Source organism: Ranitomeya variabilis, chromosome 2, assembly GCF_051348905.1.
Source record: "Ranitomeya variabilis isolate aRanVar5 chromosome 2, aRanVar5.hap1, whole genome shotgun sequence".
NCBI classification, from domain to species: domain Eukaryota; kingdom Metazoa; phylum Chordata; class Amphibia; order Anura; family Dendrobatidae; genus Ranitomeya; species Ranitomeya variabilis.
Genome location: NC_135233.1, coordinates 350,119,473 through 350,139,015, shown reverse-complemented (window position 1 = coordinate 350,139,015; position 19,543 = coordinate 350,119,473). Strand labels below are relative to the sequence as shown.

The window sequence follows — 19,543 nt, the reverse complement described above, 5'->3', positions numbered from 1 at the left end:
AGTACATTATATGGTAAAGTGAATGTCGGCCTTCAAAACTACAACCCGGCCCAATAAAAAACAATCCCTCATACGGCAATGTTGATGTATGGAAGGAGGAAAATAAAGTAAGTGCAAAAACGGTTGTTTTTCCAAGGGGTTAAAGCAGTAAGAACTTTGGTTTCCTGATACAGAGCTCCAAATCCTCTGCATAGATATAGATGTGAGACATCTCTTACTGCAGGCTGCCTGCAGCCACCACTAGACTCCAGCGCTGCAAGGCTGCTGTGCTATCCACTGCGCCACCGTGCTGCCCAATGCGAAATTTCAGCAGCCACATTGGTTGTTACCCAATTTTTATTTAATTTTCTGTTTGGGTGGGAGGGATTGCATTTTTATTTTATACACCACTTGATTCCAAGAAAGCCCAAATAACATAGAAGCAGATATTTCTACATATTTGTGAGGTCACGATCATGGTCATTTTCAGCCGACTTTTTCGTCTCTTCGCTGCACCTCCTTCAAGGTCTGAGGCCTCAAGTAACAGTGCAGTATCACAGGTACCTGCACAGACAAATATACATGCACAAAACGTAGAGCTCTCCAGCGGCAATTTACTGTGTCAATAGTCACCATGTCTAGCGTAGAACATTTATGCAAAAGAATGGCCGGGTATATACAAATGACAGGAAGCCTTTGAGGAATTAACCCTTCCTGACAAACTCACAACACAAAATATTTTACCTCCAGAAAAGCCATTCACACCTCGGCTGAGAGTCTAATAAACCAATAATCAAGCTATATATGTGTTTACCTCAGTTATAGGGACTTGTGTAAGTACCGTACGTACAATAACAAGTGAATGGATGTCATGGCAATGTAAGGGTTAATCTTGACACAGAGGAGAAAGTCAAACAGGTTTCAGGAGAGAGTAGAGGAGTGTGTGAAAGGTCAACGTGTACTGATACTGGAGTGGTGCAGCGCACACCTCCCACTCACACAGCACTACTACACCTTGACACGATATGGGCACTACAACATGGGGCCAGTGACACTACACGTGACATGACATGGGCACTGCTACTACATCATGATGGAGACACAGCCACTAGGTCAGAGAAAGGCAATTCTACTACACCATGGAGACACAGCCACTAGGCCAGAGAAAGGCAATTCTACTACACCATGGAGACACAGCCACTAGGTCAGAGAAAGGCAATTCTACTACACCATGGAGACACAGCCACTAGGCCAGAGAAAGGCACTGCTATTACATCATGATGGAGACACAGCCACTAGGCCAGAGAAGGGCACTGCTACTACATCATGATGGAGACACAGCCACTAGGCCAGAGAAAGGCACTGCTACTACATCATGATGGAGACACAGCCACTAGGCCAGAGAAAGGCACTGCTACTACATCATGATGGAGACACAGCCACTAGGCCAGAGAAGGGCAATGCTACTACATCATGATGGAGACACAGCCACTAGGCCAGAGAAGGACACTTCTATTACACCATGGAGACACAGTCACTAGGCCAGAGAAAGGCAATGCTACTACACCATGATAGAGATGCAGCCAATAAGCCAGAGAAGGACCTTTTTACCACAGTCAATATGCCAGAGATAGGTAATGCTACTACGCCATGATGGAGACACAACCAATAGGCTAGAGAAGAGCACTGCTACTACACGATAATGGAGACACAGCCTGCCAGTACCTGTTGTGCCTTCCTGTATGCAAGCTGTGACCATCAGCACCTGCTGTGTATTCCTGTATACCAGCCTTGCCTGATGGCACTTACTGTGCTTTCCTGTATATCAGCCGTACCTGCCGATACTAGCTGAGCCTTCCCATTCCTGGCCGTTCCAGCTTCCTGTCCCTTTAGGGGTCAGCTGCCATGTGTTCGAGGTCTGTTCTGGAGTAGCACCTGGGGTTCATCTGTAGCCAAGTCTAACCACACCATCAGGGGCTCTAGCAAAGAGTCAGGTGTTCATCAAGTCATACCCCTCCAGGTCCTCCTCGGTCCACATCAAAGTAGTTCCACTACCATGTACGTTACAAATTGCTGAGGTCACCTGCTGGCTCTCCATCCCCTCCAATATCTGACCTGTACCAAGAGATCTCCCGTCAGAAGTACTAGCAGGACAAAATCATGTCCTATCTGCGGACTGTGAGCACCCACTTGGACACGCTGACATCTGTGGCCACATCTGCTCCTGTCCAAGCTGCGGCAACCTCAATTGTGACTCTTCAGTCTACCAGTTATGTTCCTGGTTCCGGACCCCATCTGTCTGCCCTACCACGATTTGACAGTGATCCTACACAATGTTGCGGTTTCATCAATCAGTGAACACTGCATTTTGAGCTGTTGGCACATCAGTTCGCATGAGACTGGGCCAAAGTGCAATTTATTATGTCCCATCTTAGTGGCAACGCTATCGCGTGGCTCAACCCCTTATGGGAGAGAGGGGATCCCCTAGTCTCCAACCTTCAGACTTTACTAGAAGCATTCCACAAGGTCTTTGATGAGCCAAACTGTATTTCCTCCGCAGCATCCTACCTCCTCAAATTGCACCAGGGAAATCTCACCGTAGGCCAGAACGCCATTCGTTTTTGTACCCTGTCCTTCGAGCTCGCCTGGAATAACAAGGCGCTAGTAGACACCTTCTGAGAGGGCCTGGTGGGGAGAATTAAGGACAAGTTGGCTGATCGAGATATTCCCACCTCCCTAAATAACCTGGAATCCCTGGCTACCCGGATCGACATCAGGTTTCACGAGCGTTCCAAGGAAGTAGTCTGAGAGAAAAACCCTATGCACTTGACTCCTACTTTTCAAAGGCCAATCATTCCGCAGACTTCAGCTTCAACACTTCCCTCCAAATCTATGCAAGTTGACTGGGTGAAGCCGGCCCAGCATCATCAGGAGGTTCGTTGTGCCGAGGGGAAGTGCTTCTATTGTAGTAATCCCGAACATATCATTTGCTCCGGTTTTGAAAGGCCAGGAAACTCCAAAGCCTAGGGCCAGTCGGAGAGGCTACCTTGGGTGAGAACTACTCCTCTCCCCCCGCTGACTCTGTCAGAGTCTGTTTCCTGTGGCAACACCCATCTAATTGAACCGGCCTATCTGGACTCTGGTTCCGCAGGAAATTTTATACAACAGGCCGTGGTGGACCAGAGTCAGATCCCCATACTATGTCCCCAGAGTCCTTTGGTGGTAAGATATGTGGATGGGAGACCTCTCTCTGAAGCCGTTCTTTTAGTTTCCGAGCCAGTAGAACTTTGGGTAGGAATGGTTGCACTAGGAGATGATCTCCTTTTATGTGCTACCAGGTATGTCTCATTCTCTTTTCGTGAGCCTGCAATGGTTACAAGCATTGGAGATCAGGAGAGGTATTTAGTTGGGGTCAGTCTTGCCAAGGCAAATGTCTTGCCCCCATCCATCCTGCTCGACCTCCGGCTACTCCATCAAATTTTCCTGGCTTGCCTCTCGCTTATTGGACTTACGCGGACGTCTTCGATAAGAAGGAGGTGGAGACTTACCACCATACAGGCCATATGACTGCCCTATAGACCTTCTCCCTGGTTCTCCTCCCTCTCAAGGACATATCTACCCTCTCTCAGGCGGAGACCCAAGCCTTGTTCAAATCTATGAAGGAGAATCTAGCTAGAGGATTTATCCGGAAGTCATCCTCTCCTACTGGAGCAGGATTCTTTTTATTAAGAAGAAGGACAGCTCACTCTGTTCCTATATTGACTATAGGGGCCTCAACCCGATAACTATCAAGAATAAGTATCCTCTGCACCTCATCTCGGAGTTGTTTGATCATCTCAGAGGGTCCAGAGTCTTTACTATGCTTGATCTGCAGGAGGCATATAGACATATGAAAAGACTGCCTTTAACAACCGGGACAGCCATTATGAGTATCACGTAGTTCCGTTTGGGCTCTGCAATGTCCCAGTCATCTTCCAAGAACTGGTTAACAAAATCCTCCAGGATCTACTCTACTCGTGTGTGGTGGCCTGCTTAGACGACATATTGGTGTTATGTCCCAATCTGCCCTCACACAGGAGGGATGTTCGCCAGGTCCTGCAGAGATTGAGGAAGAACAGTTTGTATGCCAAGTTTGAGAAGTGTGTCTTCGAGCAAACATCTCTTCCCTTCCTAAGATGCATCATCTCAGAGACCTAACTGAGGATGGATCCCAAGATAGTGTCCACCGTCCTGGAGTGGCCTCGTCTGGATGGACTGAAAGCAATCATGTGATTCTCCAATTACTACCACCAGTTCATTACACATTTCTCCTCTCAGACTGCCCCAATTTATGCCCCGATCCGCAAGGGTGCTAACACTAGGGTATAGACTCCGGAGGCAGAAAACATCTTTGCCTCCCTAAAACAGGCCTTTTCTTCAGCTCCTCTGCTGCAAAGACCTGACAGTATTAAACAATTCTTTTTGTAGTTGGATACTTCTTCCTCTGGGGCTGGTGCCGTTCTTACTCAGAAGTCTACTACCGGTTGCATGGTAACCTGCAGTTTCTTTTCCAAAGCTTTCTCGACTCCAGAATGCAACTGCTTAATAGGTGATCAAGAACTGTTGATGATTAAATTGGCTTTGGAGGAGTGGCGCTTTCTACTTGAAAGAGCGGTTCATTCAGTAGTTATCTATACTGACCACAAAAACTTAGTATATCTACAGTTCGCACAGCGGCTAAATCTGCGTTAAGCCAGGTGGTCTTTGTTCTTTACCTGCTTTGATTTTGTTCTCCATTTATGGCCGGAGGACAGGAACATCAAGGTGGATGTGCTTTCTAGGTCCTTTCTGTCTTCTGACCAGGAAGAGTAGCCTCAACACATCAAGATGCTTACTGTCGCTCTGGTGTACTTGTCTCGGGTTCCATCCTGAAAGTCCTTTGTCACTGAACCAGACAGGAAGCAGGTTCTTCAGTGGGGTCACTCATCTAAATTGACTAATCATGCTGGACAGAAGAAAATGACTCTTCTCATTTCTCAGTATTATTGGTAGCCTTCTCTGCACATAGATATTGTGGATTTTGTCTCGACCTGTCCAACCTGTGACCAGAATAAAACTCAGAAACAGCTTCCGTTGGGTCGGTTACATGCTCTGCCCATGCCCTCAGTTCCCTGGCAGCACATCGCGATGGACTTCATTACCGATCTTCCAGTTTTGTCCGGAAGCACCGTCATTTGGGTAGTTGTGGATTGCTTCTCAAAAATGGTCCACTTTACTCTTTTGTCCAGTCTACCTTCTGCTCCTGTGCTTGCTGATAAGTTAATCCAACATATCTTCTGCCTTCACGGGTTATCTCTCCATATAGTTTTTGATAGAGGCGTTCAGTTAACATCTTCCTGCTTAAGCTACTAAATGTAACTCTGGATTTCTCTTCAGACTACCATCCCCAATCCAATGGTCAGCTAGAGTGTGTCAACCAAATCCTAACCAACTTCCTGTGGCATTTTGTCAATGCTCACCACAGTGATTGGACTGGACTCCTGCCTTGGACTCCTATAACAACCTTGTGAGTGAATCCTCAGATAAATCTCTGTTTTTCATTGCACATGATCAACACCCCAATATTCTGTTCCCTGTAACTACTACCCACGACATTCCTGCAGCCGAGACGCTCACCAAGGGCTTTCCTGGAATTTGGGAGCACACCAAGGCCCATTAGTGAACTCTTTGCAACAGATGAAGAGACATATTGATAAGAGGAATTTAGATTTGCCTCTGTTTCATCCTGGGGACAAGATTTGGCTTTCTTCAAAGTTTGGCCGTCTCAAGCTACCTTCGTACAAGTTGGGTCCTTGCTTTATTGGTCCTTTCAAGGTTCAGATAAATACCGTTTCCTACAATTTCAAGCAACTGGTCTCTTTACATATCCCCAATTCATTCCACGTATATCTCCTCAAGACTGTTGTATTTAGCTCCATCTTCAAGCACCCTGGTACCACTTCTGCTCCAGTCAGCTCGGAAGATGTTTACAAGGAAGAGAATATTCTGACCACAAAAATGGTAAGAGGAAAAACCTTTTTACTTGTAGATTGGAAGGGATTCAGTCTTGAGGAGAGGTCGTGGGAGCCCAATAACATCCATGCCCCTCTCTTTATGGAGAGATTTCTTGAAAGCCGGAAGAAGAGGGGTGTAAAGGGGAGTACTGTAGCATCGGCATCACTATGCGATTCCCATCCTTCTCTTCTCTGGTGGGGACACCGACTCACTCACCGCCCCAGCCAGCGCTTCCTATTGCTGCTGCGCTTTAGCAGGGTGTGCGCATATCTGCCAGATCCATGGGCACTGCGCTTAGAGCACTCACACACTCCCAGTCTCTGAAAGTGAACATCATTTAAAAGTGTCCCCAGCCAATGGCTGGGAGACACTTATTATTTGAGGTACCTCCACCCGTTGGGAGGCGCCTGACCAATGTGTTTTGTCAGTTTTCTGCACGCATACTAGTTGTCAGGTCCCTGGTTGTAATATACCTGCCTATTCTCACCTGTACCTGTCTATTCCTTCCCGTACCCACCTGTACCTGTCTGTTCCTGCCTGTACGCACCAGTACCTGTCGTACCTTCCTGTATACCAGCCGTGTCTGCCTTCATCTGCTGTGCCTTCCTGTATACCAGCTGTGCTGTGTCTGCCTGTAATAGTCGAGCCTTCCCATTCCTGGCTGTTTCAGCTTCCTGCACCTTTGGGGGTCAGCTGCCGTGCGTCCGAGGTTTGTCTTGGGGTAGAACCTGGTGTTCATCTGGAGCCAACGCTAACCACACCATCAGGGGCTCTAGCGAAGAGTCAGGTGTTTGCCTAGTCGTGCCCCTCCAGACTCTTCTCGGTCCACAGCATAGTGGTTCCACTACCAAGTATGTTACAGGTTATAGGCAAAATACTTGTCTTCCCCCAAGTGCTGGTCAGCCCGCACTACGCCAAGGACACTGCCATACCCCACTAGTAATGGACATTGCTTCTATAATATCTAGACATGATACTGCACTACAACACTGAACCAATGAAAAGTTTTCCTACTAAACTTTGATCACATTAATAAAGAAGCCAAATAAAAGTGAACACTAACAATGGCACATAAACATCCTAATATTTGTTACCATAGGTAAAAGGAAACCCTGTTAGAGGAAGGCAAAACCCGAAGAGGCAGACACCAATTGTCGTCATATAAGGAAAAAATTGTATAATAAATCCCCGGATTAACAAGTCATCCACAGTCATTTAGTGGCCGTATCTCATTATATTATTACACTCAAGAAAAGCATCCAGACATCATATTAACTTTTTAAGTGAATTCAAAATGACAACTTTTCCCAACAGTGGATGGTTACCTAAGGAGCGCCAGTATGAGTAGGCTCTATGCTTTACAGCCTGTTTGTGCCGCTCTGAAGCTGGTCAAGGGTCGGATACAACAAGCCTCAGTCCCCTCACACTTCTCCCATGCTGTTCAGGCAAAGCACAGTTCAGACCTGGGATGCAACCATGCTGCTGGTTTGAGATGTCAATCTTTAGGAGTGGACCGCCACCGGGAAAGCAGGCCGTCTGGGGCCAGGAGCTGTGAGCCCCTGAAGATTCATCTTAAGACAAAACCTATAAGTGTCCTGATTTCAGCGTAATAGTCCTAGATTACACAACAGTCTATATAGTAAACCTGGATAAGGCAATATAATCTTTTTGTAAATTGTAGGAAAGTTCATTTCTGGTAAGGGCGGTAGTCGTGGGTGAGGTACTCATTAGGGATGGGCGAAGCCGAACTGTAAAGTTTGAGACCGTACCGAACACATAGTGTTCGGTCACAAGGTCACGAACACGGGTTTCCAGTTTGGGTCCAGTTCTGGCTGTAAAAAAAAGCAGAAAATTAATAATAAACATTTTAATTATACTTACCTGTCCAGCGACGCGTCCTCCCGTCCCGCTGTCTCCCGGCCGCATCTGCTTCCGGGGCCGTTCATTACCTTGCACTGGTAATCATTGCATTTGGCAGTCTTCGGCTTTTTCCGGCAGTGTTCGTGCTTTGAAATCACCACACGAACAATGCCGGAAAAAGCCGAAGACTGCTGAGTGCAGTGAATACTGCCGGCACTTAATGAGCGGCCCCGGAAGCAGATGCGGCTGGGAGACAGCGGGACGGGAGGATGCGTCGCTGGACAGGTAAGTATAATTATAATGTTTATTATTAATTTTCTGCTTTTTTTTTTTTTTTTTACAGCTCACCCCACCCCATCCCATATATTATTATTAATATTATAGCACCATTTATTCCATGGCGCTTTACATGTGAGGAGGGGTATACATAATAAAAACAAGTACAATAATCTTAAACAATACAAGTCACGACTGGTACAGGAGGAGAGAGGACCCTGCCCGCGAGGGCTCACAATCTACAAGGGGTGGGATATACTGTATGTAAAGTTCGAGTTCGGGGTTTGGACACAAGTTCGTGTCATCTCCGGCCCCGAACTCAAACTTTACAAAAAAACTCGGGTGAACCCGCCAATCCCGAACATCGGGGGGTTCGCCCATCACTAGAACTCATCTCTTACATGAAAGTGGGGTCCTAGCTGGGTTTGTGGACTTGAGCTGTGGAGGCGCTACGCCCTTGCAGGCCATATGTAACCAATGAATGTGGTTGGCCAGGATCAGATGTTGGACAGTTCCATGAGGGAGACCACTAGTCAAAAATAAACTTTTACCAAACAATAACTTGGTGGGGATTATATACAGGAGAGAGCAGGTACATAACTTGAATGTTTCCTTTACAATACGGAGCATTTATCCACACACAGTTTCAATTCCTTCCTCTTTACTCGCTTATTCTTTATCTTTACTGTTCCTCTTTACTTCACCACATCCCAGCTCAGTACTACCTCTGTGAGCTATAAACCTTGGGCCATACTGCTAGGCGTCCTGATCTTTCTATACACTCTAGGCCCTTCCTGACGTTCTGACAGGAAACTGCTTCGGTCCCTTCACCTTAGCCCCTCCCACTCTGGGCTAGTCCCAATATTTAATTCTCACTCTCCCTACTGTTGGGCAACACACAATACCAACATCATTAACACATATAATTGACAGTACACAGTATAAGATTACACTTGTTTTTTTAAAGGGGGAACGTGGGCAATATGCCCCATTTCCTTACAAGGGAATGCGTGCAATCTGGGCCCTGGATAACTTTATGTGGGCACTTTTAAGCCATTTGTAGGCACAATATGGCATTATCTGGCTCTACAGTAGTGGCTAAAAGTTTTGAGAAGGGACACAAATTTTGAGTTTAACAAACTTTGCTGCTTCAATTTTTAACCCCTTCACGACCTGCGCCGTACTAGTGCTGCGCAGGTCGCTTCTTTTCCTTTGATGTGGGCTCCGGCAGTGAGCCCACATCTTTCCCGGCACATGTCAGCTGTTTTGAACAGCCAACATATGTGCCCTGAACAGCCGCGGGTGGAATCGCAATCCACCCGTGGCTATTAACCAGTTAAATGGCGCTGTCAAACTCTGACAGCAGCACTTAATGCGCGCTTCCAGCCATCGAGCCGGAAATCCGCCTACTGGTGACCCCCGTCACGTCATCGCGGGTCACCGATGGGCTGGCATGACAACCAGAGGTCTCCTGGAGATCTCTATGGTTGTCACTGCCGGCTTGCTGCGAGTGCCACCCAGTGGACGGTGCTCATAGCAAGTGAGATATTCTGCTCTGGTTATGGCAGCTTCCAGTCTCCCATGGAGCCTATTGAAGCTTGCCAAAACTAAAAAAAAATGTTTTTAAAAATATTAAAAAAATATAAAAGTTTAAATCACCCCCCTTTCCCCCATTCAAAATAAAACAATAATAAAAAAAAAACATACACATATTTGGTATTGCAGAGTTCAGAATCGACCGATCTAGGAATAAAAAAAGGATTAACCTGATCTTTAAACGGTGTAGCAAGAAAAAAAATCAAAATACAAGAATTACATTTTTTTGGTCGCCACGACATTGCATTAAAATGCAATAAAGGGTGACCAAAAGATCGTATCTGCACAAAATGGTATCAATAAAAACGTCAGCTCGGCATGTAAAAAATAAGCCCTCACCCACCCCCAGATCACAAAAAATGGAGACGCTATGGGTATCGGAAATTATGCAATTTTCTTATTTTTAACAAACTTTTGATTTTTTTTTTCACCACTTAAAGGGAATCTGTCACCCCAAAAATCGTATATGAGATAAGGCCACCGGCATCAGGGGCTTATCTACAGCATTCTGTAATGCTGTAGATAAGCCACCGATGTAACCTGAAAGATAAGAAAAACAGGTTATATTATACTCACCCAGGGGCGGTCCGGTGCGGTCCGATCCGATGGGGGTCGTGGTCCGGGTCCGCCGGCCTCCTACCTTCATACGATGACGTCCTCTTCTTTTCTTCCCGCTGCGGCTCCTGCGCAGGCGTACTTTGTCTGGCCTGTTGAGGGCAGAGCAAAGTAATGCAATACGCAGGCTCCGGGAAAGGTCAGAGAGGCCCGGCGCTTGCGCACTGCAGTACTTTGCTGTAGATAAGCCACTGATGCCGGTGGCCTTATCTCATATACGATTTTTGGGGTGACAGATTCCCTTTAAATAAAAAAGAACCTAGACATGTTTGGTGTCTATAAACTCGTAAAGACCTGGAGAATCATACTGGCAGGTCAGTTTTAGCATTTGGTGAACATGGAAAAAAAAATCTAAAAAACCCTTGTGGAATTGCACTTTTTTGCAATTTCAAGGCACTTGGAATGTTTTTCCATTTTTGAGTACATGATATGGTAAAACCAATGGTATCATTCAAAAGTACAACTTGCCCTGCAAACAAGCAGCCCTAACATGGCCATATTGACGGGAAAATAAGAAAGTTATGGCTCTGGGAAGAAGCGGAGCAAAAAACAGAAACGCAAAAATGAAAAAGGGCAAGGTTTCAAGGGGTTAAAGGGGTAATTTGCATTAACTCTACATTGCTATGAAGAGTGATCGGAAAATTGCAAAGTCATTCTTTGCCATGAAAATTAACACACAAAAAAAAACAATTCCACTTCTTTTTCAGCCCTGCCACAAAATTACTCAGTGATCCTCTCATTAGCTCCGGAGAAAGTGTTAATAAGGACAAGGCAGCTGATGTTACCCTATCATGCTGACTGAATTATAAAAGAAGACTGGTTGCTTGAAAGCATCAGTAATAATTTAAAGCACCTGAGGGGGTAGTGCTTTAAAATTTTGCCCTTTGTTAACCATAGTTACCACCAATGAAACACATGCAGTTGTCATTGCTTTACATCACAAATGGATTTACAGGCAAGGATGTTACAGCTTGTGAGATTGCCCCTAAATAAACCATTTGTTGGATCATTGAGAACTTCAAAGAGACAGGTTTAATTGCTGTGAAGAAGGCTTCAGAGCACCAAAGAAAGTCCAGAAAGTGCCAGGACCATCTCCTAAGGGTATGTGTCCAGTGGCAGGCCAAGAAAAACATCAGAAAGGCAGAGAAGAAGAATGGTGAGATCAGTCAAGGACAATCCTCAGACCATCTCCAGAGATCTGCACCATCAACTTGCTGCAGATGGTGTCACTGTGCATCGGTCAACTATACAACGCACTGTGTTTTTTGCTGCCATGCATAACGCCTTTTTGTATGACCAAACAACTCAATATTAGTTTCATCAGTCCACAGGATCTTCTTCCAAAAATAAATTGGCTCTCCAAATGTGCTTTTGCATACCTCAGCCGACTCTGTTTGTGGCGTGCTTGCAGAAACGGCTTCTTTTGCATCACTCTCCCATACAGCTTCTCCTTGTGCAAAGTGCGTTGTATAGTTGACCGATGCACAGTGACACTATCTGCAGCAAGTTGATGCTGCAGATCTCTGGAGGTGGCCTGAGGATTGTCCTTGACTGATCTCACCATTCTTCTTCTCTGCCTTTCTGATGTTTTTCTTGGCCTGCCACTTCTGGCCTTAACAAGAACTGTACCTGTGTTCTTCCATTTCCTTACTATGTTCCTCACAGTGGAAATTGACAGGTTAAATCTCTGAGACAGCTTTTTGTATTTTTCCCCTGAACAACTATGTTGAATAATCTTTGTTTTCAGATCATTTGACAGTTGTTTTGAGGAGCGCATGATGCCACTCTTCAGAGGAGATTCAGACAGGAGAACAACTTGCAAGTGGCCACTTTAAGTAGCTTTTCTCATGATTGCATGCACCTGGCTATGAAGTTCAAAGCTCAATGAGGTTACAAAACCAAAAAAAGTGCTTTAGTAAGTCAGTAAAAAGTAGGTAGGAGTATTTAAAACAAGAAAATGATAAGGGTGCCCATACTTATGCACTTGTCAAATTTTGTTTGAATTCAGATTGCACATTTTCTGTTAGTACAATAAACCTCATTTCAAGGCAGAAACATTACTGTGTCCAACAGTTATTAGATATATGAAACTGAAATAGCTGTTGCAAAAAAAAACAATTTTTATAAAACATTAAGCTTAAGATTAATAGGGGTGCCCAAACTTTTTCATATGACTGTATATACAGGATGGTCCAAAAGTAGGTGGAATAGGGTTATGAAGGGGAAGATTTATCAAACATGGTTTTAAGTGAAACTGACTCCACTTTTCATTATTCGCAGACTCTTTGGAAAATGAAAGGTGGAATCTGATTGGTTGCTAAGGGCAACTTAGTCAGTTTCACTATACCCCATGTTTGATAAATCTCCCCCTTCATAACCCTATTACACATACTGTCCACCTACTTTTGGACCACCATGTATGTATGTATGCCCTGTCAGGTTTAATAAGTGAAATTTCTTGCCTTATAAATGGGGTTGGGACAATCAGTTGTGTTGTGCAGAAGTCTGGTGGATACACAGCCGATAGTCCTACTGAATAGATTGTTAGAATTTGTATTATGGCAAGAAAAAAGCAGCTAAGTGGCCATCATTACTTTAAGAAATGAAGGTCAGTCAGTCCGAAAAATTGGGAAAACTTTGAAAGTGTCCCCAAGTGCCGTTGCAAAAACCATCAAGTGCTACAAAGAAACTGGCTCACATGAGGACCGCCCCAGGAAAGGAAGACCAAGAGTCACCTCTGCTTCAGAGGATAAGTTTATCCGAGTCACCAGCCTCAGAAATCGCAGGTTAACAGCAGCTCAGATTAGAGACCAGGTCAATGCCACACAGGGTTCTAGCAGCAGACACATCTCTACAACAACTGTTAAGAGGAGACTTTGTGCAGCAGGCAGTCATGGTAAAATAGCTGCTAGGAAACCACTGCTAAGGACAGGCAACAAGCAGAAGAGACTTGTTTGGGCTAAAGAACACAAGGAATGGACATTAGACCAGTGGAAATCTGTGTTTTGGTCTGATGAGTCCAAATTTGAGATCTTTGGTTCCAACCACCGTGTCTTTGTGCGACGCAGAAAAGGTGAACAGATGGACTCTACATGCCTGGTTCCCACCGTGAAGCATGGAGGAGGAGGTGTGATGGTGTGGGGGTGCTTTACTGGTGACAATTGGGGATTTATTCAATATTGAAGGCATACTGAACCAGCATGGCTACCACAGCATCTTGCAGCGGCATGCTATTCCATCCGGTTTGCGTTTAGTTTGACCATCATTTATTTTTCAACAGGACAATGACCCCAAACACACCTCCAGGCTGTGTAAGGGCTATTTGACCAAGAAGGAGAGTGATGGGGTGCTACGCCAGATGACCTGGCCTCCACAGTCACCAGACCTGAACCCAATCGAGATGGTTTGGGGTGAGCTGGACCGCAGAGTGAAGGCAAAAGGGCCAACAAGTGCTAAGCATCTCTGGGAACTCCTTCTAGATTGTTGGAAGACTATTCCCGGTGACTACCTCTTGAAGCTCATCAAGAGAATGCCAAGAACGTGCAAAGCAGTCATCAAAAGAAAAGGTGGCAACTTTGAAGAACCTAGAATATAAGACATAATTTCAGTTGTTTTACACTTTTTTGTTAAATATTGTTATGCTGTAAGAATCAGGCTGCACTCAGATGTCATCTGAGTGCAGTCATATAGTGAGTGTGATGATTCAAAGAGGGAAAACGTAAAGTGGACCCTCTAGACCGCGACGACGAACCCCTCACGGACGAGCTGACCAGATAGACCGCCCCCTATACAGGGAGAGTTAGGGGCAGGCCCGTGAGGGACTATCGCCACGGAAGCTGGAGGACCAGGACGGGAGAGGACCAGGACGGGAGAAGACCAAGAAGAGGCGGAGATAGTAGGACCACAGGATAGGTGAGTACTGCAGAGACACAGGACTGGTGGGTAAACTGCAGCAGTGCAGGGACTGGCGGAGGAACTGAGGGAACGCAGAGGCTAGCAGGATACAGGAAAGACAGGATAAACCCAAAGTCAGAGGGAAAACGAACTACACAGAGACTAAGAGCGGCCAAGAACACCTGAAGGAACAAATGATAACCAGGCACAGAGGGACAGCAGGAAGCAGTTTAAATACCTAAAGGCAGGGTAGCACTTCCGGGTAACAGACCTCCAGAACCATAGAGAGGACAATAAGGAGGACCGACTTCCGGGTACTAGTTCTCCAGGACCATAGAGGAGACGAAGAGGAACGCCGACAGAAGATCAGAAGTGCACACGCGCAGCACTGAACCTGGTATGCGCGCGCGCACGAGAAGCAGAGGCCGGGGGCGAGCGAGGAGGCGGCAGCAGCGGTATGATAAATATATAATTCCACATGTGTTAATTCATAGTTTTGATGCCTTCAGTGTGAATGTACAATTATCATAGTCATGAAAATACAGAAAAATCTTTAAATGAGGAGGTGTGTCCAAACTTTTGGTCTGTACTGTATAGAGAGAGAGAGAGAAAAAACACAATTGTGCCTCTGTAAGGCACATGGAGGAACAAGATCACCCAATACACTTCTATGGGTGTCATAATATGGATTCATACAACTAGTAGCTAATATGGGAGTGTAATAAAGCCGAGTCCTTCCAGAAAGCAGTACCGTACTAGAAGTCACCGCCAAGCAGAACTGCACCCTTGTGAGCCAAGCACTGGGATTTTAATAAAGCAAGGCAATACAATACTATATGTATTGTTAGGAGCGCTAAAAATAATAATTAAGTTGATGAAAGTATCATGTGAATTAAAAAAAAAAGCTTTCTATAATAAAAAAAATAATTTAAAAAAAGCAATAAAGACGCCGTCTGCTTTTACAATTAGTCGTCGTTGTGCACTTATATGAAATTAGCTTGTTCCACTGTGACCGATCTGAGACAAATAATATTTCATCCCAGATAATGATTGCACCAGTTTTTCGGGAACATAATTACATAATGTCCTCTCTTCTAAGAATAGATTTAATGCAGTTACTATGCAAATATTGGAAGAATGTTTTTGCAGCAGACCTAGATGTAGAATACCGCCTATATATGTGTCACAAGGATTGTCACGTCCCTCTAGAAGACCTGGAGTTAGATGGTCATGTTGGATAATGAATCGCAAGTTTTCTTTAGAGATGGTGTGATTTGTATCCCATATTAAATGGATTTTGTTTCCTTTTGTGCCGAAGAGATTAATGACCCTTTCTATGCTGCACAGAAACATACAGCTCCATTTCAGCAGCTTCTGATCAGGTCATTACCTCTTCCTATAAAAACTGGTCAGACCTTCTTGTCCCTGTCGGTGAAAGATTCGACTTCCTGTGCTATGTGCTCAAGCTAAGTGGTTGGTCTCTGTTCCCATTTAGTTTATTCCTCGCAGTACCTATCCTCCTTCCTATTGTTGGTTAATGCTTTTGTATGATAGAGGTTTTCAGTTATATCTATTTTGTCTTTGTGTCTTGTTTAACCTACATTTCTGTCCCATGTCTCATGGGGTGGGAGAGGGGAAGGGGATAGATCAGGGTTTAGCAGGAGCATAGTAAGGTCAAAGACTTCAGCCTCTTTACCTTCAAGAGAGGTTGGAGACTTGAGCCTTTCTAACTTCAAGAGTACCCCTGGGACAGGGATAGTTAGGGTACCATCAGGGACAGTTTGAGGCCCCTTTCCTTACTGAAGACCATCACAGCGTGTCTCTTGCAGAAATAAACTTTTTGAAGGACAAGACAATATTTAAAGAAAATGAACCCAACTGGTTCTTTGACAGAGGATAACTATAGGGGTACAGAGGTAGTAGTCACACCAAAGGCCCCTCCGCCATATATTATAATTGGCATATAGTAAGACTGGGTTCATATGGTCTGTGCTCGGATCAGCAGGCCCAACCTCCGGGTACCCTGACCTGAGTTAATTGCCTCATATGGATATAGGCAGCAATTTGCTTACATCAGGAGACCGGGTAGTCAGCTTAGGTCTTCCAAAACAGGGCACAGGCTTGTGTTTCACAGACGTGTGGAACCAGCCTGTTACAGTTTTGCATTGGAGCCAAGGAGCTTTAAAGAGATTTTCTGGGTTTCAGCTAAAGTTGTGCAGTCACTCTATGTGATTGCAGAGTGCTGATGTGCAATGTGCACACTGTCAGGATGCCAGTCCCTTGCCTGCTCAAGCGATATCACTTGACCCTAAGTACAACATTTTCTTAATGTTCTATTGAGAAAAGTGGATGAGAAACTAGTCGGCATATAACTACAAGTATATAAATTTCATACTTGGGGTCCAATGATAACCACTCGAGCAGGCAGCAGAGTGGAATCCTGACAGTGTACACATTGCACCCCATCAGGATTCAGCAATCTGCATCCACAGTGTGACTGCAGAACTTTAACCTGAAGAAAACCCCATTTAAGTGATGCCTCCGTTCAGTAAAACAAGTGACAGCATGGAGGCACCTGAGCTGGCCATACACATTGGATGGATATTTAATGATCCCAGAGATTTGGCAGGACCAGACAACAATTTAATGTGCGCATGGGCCTTCTGACTCCCTACCTACAGCAGATATTGGGAAAGGTAAGGATTGGGCATTTTTGTCATTGGGTCTGCCAGTGGTTTCAGGCACTGGTTTACTCCCATTCTTGTTACTGAGTGAGAACACATGCATGCTCAGTCAAGGTGAGTATGCATGTGTATGGAGGGGTTGGGAGGGATACCTGTGTTAATGCTGAATATCTAACTACTGTGCTGATTGAATGGATAGAATGATTTTCATTTTTTATGCCATTAAAGCCATTTTTGTCCTTTTATGAGACATGGGAAGAATTATCAAATAAAATGCGTGTGAAAAAAACGTCACCATGTTTATTGTCTGTTTATGTGTCTTATCTGACAAAGGGTTGTAGCTTAATGCACAACACCGCAAATAAAAAAATGTGAATATTTCAACCAAAAAGTAATCTAAAAGATGGTGTAAACTTGGACTAGAAAGTCTAAATATTCTCCAAATTTACCAAACAGCAAGGACCATGACAATTATGCTGTAGTTTCCCACTATCTCGTCTAACTTTGCACTGTGTAGGAATTAGACAGTTTCGATAAATGAGCCCTATAATATTTTGGATATTAAAAGAACCTTATAATAGAATTCAGATTTGAGTCTGGTGGTGTTAAATTTGATAAATAACATAACCTGGTTAGTAGATTTTTAGGACTGGGGGAATATTGGCAGGGGGTAATCAGGCTTTTTATTTATTTTGACATTTTTTTTAAACTACAATTGTTTGTGTGCTTTACCTCATCCTTCAGAAGGGTATTAAAAACCTCTGGGGAACATAATTAATTTCTTTTTGCATGATTTATTTTATGCATACTGATTTCAGTATGTTCTTAAAATCGAGACTGGTCCCGTTAGTCTGGCAACCACCGATGAGGAAGTTATGGCTTTTCTTAGCAATATGTCATCTAGTGGAAAACCCTTTTGATTGCCTATCAACTCAATACCCTATAAATATCCAATAGGTGGGCATCAGTAGGAAGGGTCTGTATCACATAGACATTGCATGTGCCCTCAAAACTCATACAACACGTTAAAGTGGTCTACCTAGGTTAAGTTCATTCACAAACTTGACAACAGAGGTGCAGAAATAGGAGTGAGTGATGGCATGTCGTGAATTTCGGGCCATAGGCTATATCTGGTCTTTAACTGATGACATTTACAAAAAAAGGCTAAGAGCGAATTTTAAGAAGGGAGTGGCAGATGAGAACTTCAAACCATCATCCACCCACATAAAACACAAAACAATGGTCGCCGCCTCTCCCAATAGACACTTACTATTGCTGGACTTCAAGTCCCGGTGGATAATGGGTACAATGGCCTCGCTGTGAAGATACTTCATGCCTCGTGCAATCTGTACAGCCCAGTTGACCAGTACATGAGCTGGTACTTTTTTTCCAGCCAAGGCCCGATGCAATGGTCCACCTCTTGCATACTCCATGACCAAGCAAAGATGCGGAGGTGTCGTACATACTCCTTTCAAGGCAATAATGTTGGGATGATGCAGCATGCAAAACAATTTGGCTTCCTGTCTGACATTTTCTGCCGTTACGTTGATATCTTCATCTGGGTCATGTCGTACTGCCTTAACCGCCATCTCTTCTCCTCGCCATATTCCCTTGTAGACCTTCCCAAAACCTCCCACCCCAATGATTTCCTCCAAATGCAACTCCTCAAACTTTATCTGCAGTGGATGAGGGAAATCTGTCACGGTGGTCTTCCAGCTAGTATATTTAAGGTCACTGACCACATAGTTGCTTGGAAAGATACCTACTTTGTCTCTAACTTTTCCAGTCCACCAACCTTCATCGCCAGAGACTGTAGAGTCTTTGGAAAGAATCTCCACCAAGTCACCCCTTCTTAATGTTAGTTCTTCTTCTGCTGTGGCCTCGTAATCAAAAACCGCTGTCCACAAAGGATTGGAGCCCCCATAACCTTCCGTATCGTGCCACGTTCCATTTTCCTTTGGGTCTTTAGATGTTTGCCACAACATTGTCTCAGGTTTTGGAAAACCATCCATACCTGCAGGTCAAGATCTCATTTTACTCCTTCTAATCCCAAGGTTGAACTTGTCCAATGTATATGTTCTCATAATAAAGAGATATAAAGATGTCCGAGACCAGATGTGCATAAAGTGGCCCCCGATTAATCCCGGGATCAACTCCATTACTCATCGTTCCATCTAGCTTCTAAAAGCCGCATTCTGGACAAGCAAATCTGTTTAATAAAATGGTTTAGACCAAGTCAAATCTTTCCTGTACATCTGGGTGGAGAGTTCTTAAAATTTCAGGTGAATTAGGTGACGGTCTTAGCGTCTTGTGAATCCTGGAAGTTCAAGACTTGGAAAGCTTCAAACAGGAACTGTGAGGGATTAGGAAAAGTTAGAGATATTAAAGCTTCATTAAAAATAACAAACACATGTTCAAGGTGGTGAGGAACATCTTGTTTTCTACCCACGGTTTCCACACTCATTTAATAATGAGCCAGTGTTTACCAGAAGACTTCCTTCTCGATCGCGAGATCTGGGAAGGGTTAAACCCATGTCTGTGCTAAGTTGATCTATAGAAATCCGATGCTGCTGTTTGACACTGGCCGGCTACCTGTCACACAGCAT

General features: G+C 44.6%; 1 protein-coding gene across 6 annotated transcripts in view; it reads right to left on the bottom strand.

Moving 5' to 3' along the window:
- The window catches only part of MAP3K10 (mitogen-activated protein kinase kinase kinase 10), a 93,107-nt gene that overhangs the window by 44,230 nt on the left and 29,334 nt on the right, over positions 1 to 19,543 (bottom strand). For 4 of the 6 annotated variants that reach the window (XM_077285551.1, XM_077285549.1, XM_077285548.1 and 1 more), the window contains one exon: positions 18,208 to 19,290. The exons of the other annotated variants lie outside the window; for them this stretch is intronic. In XM_077285551.1, the coding sequence (XP_077141666.1) occupies positions 18,208 to 18,949 (742 nt within the window). In that variant the 5' untranslated portion in view covers positions 18,950 to 19,290. The remainder of the gene's footprint in view (positions 1 to 18,207; positions 19,291 to 19,543) is intronic. 6 annotated transcript variants of the gene reach the window in all.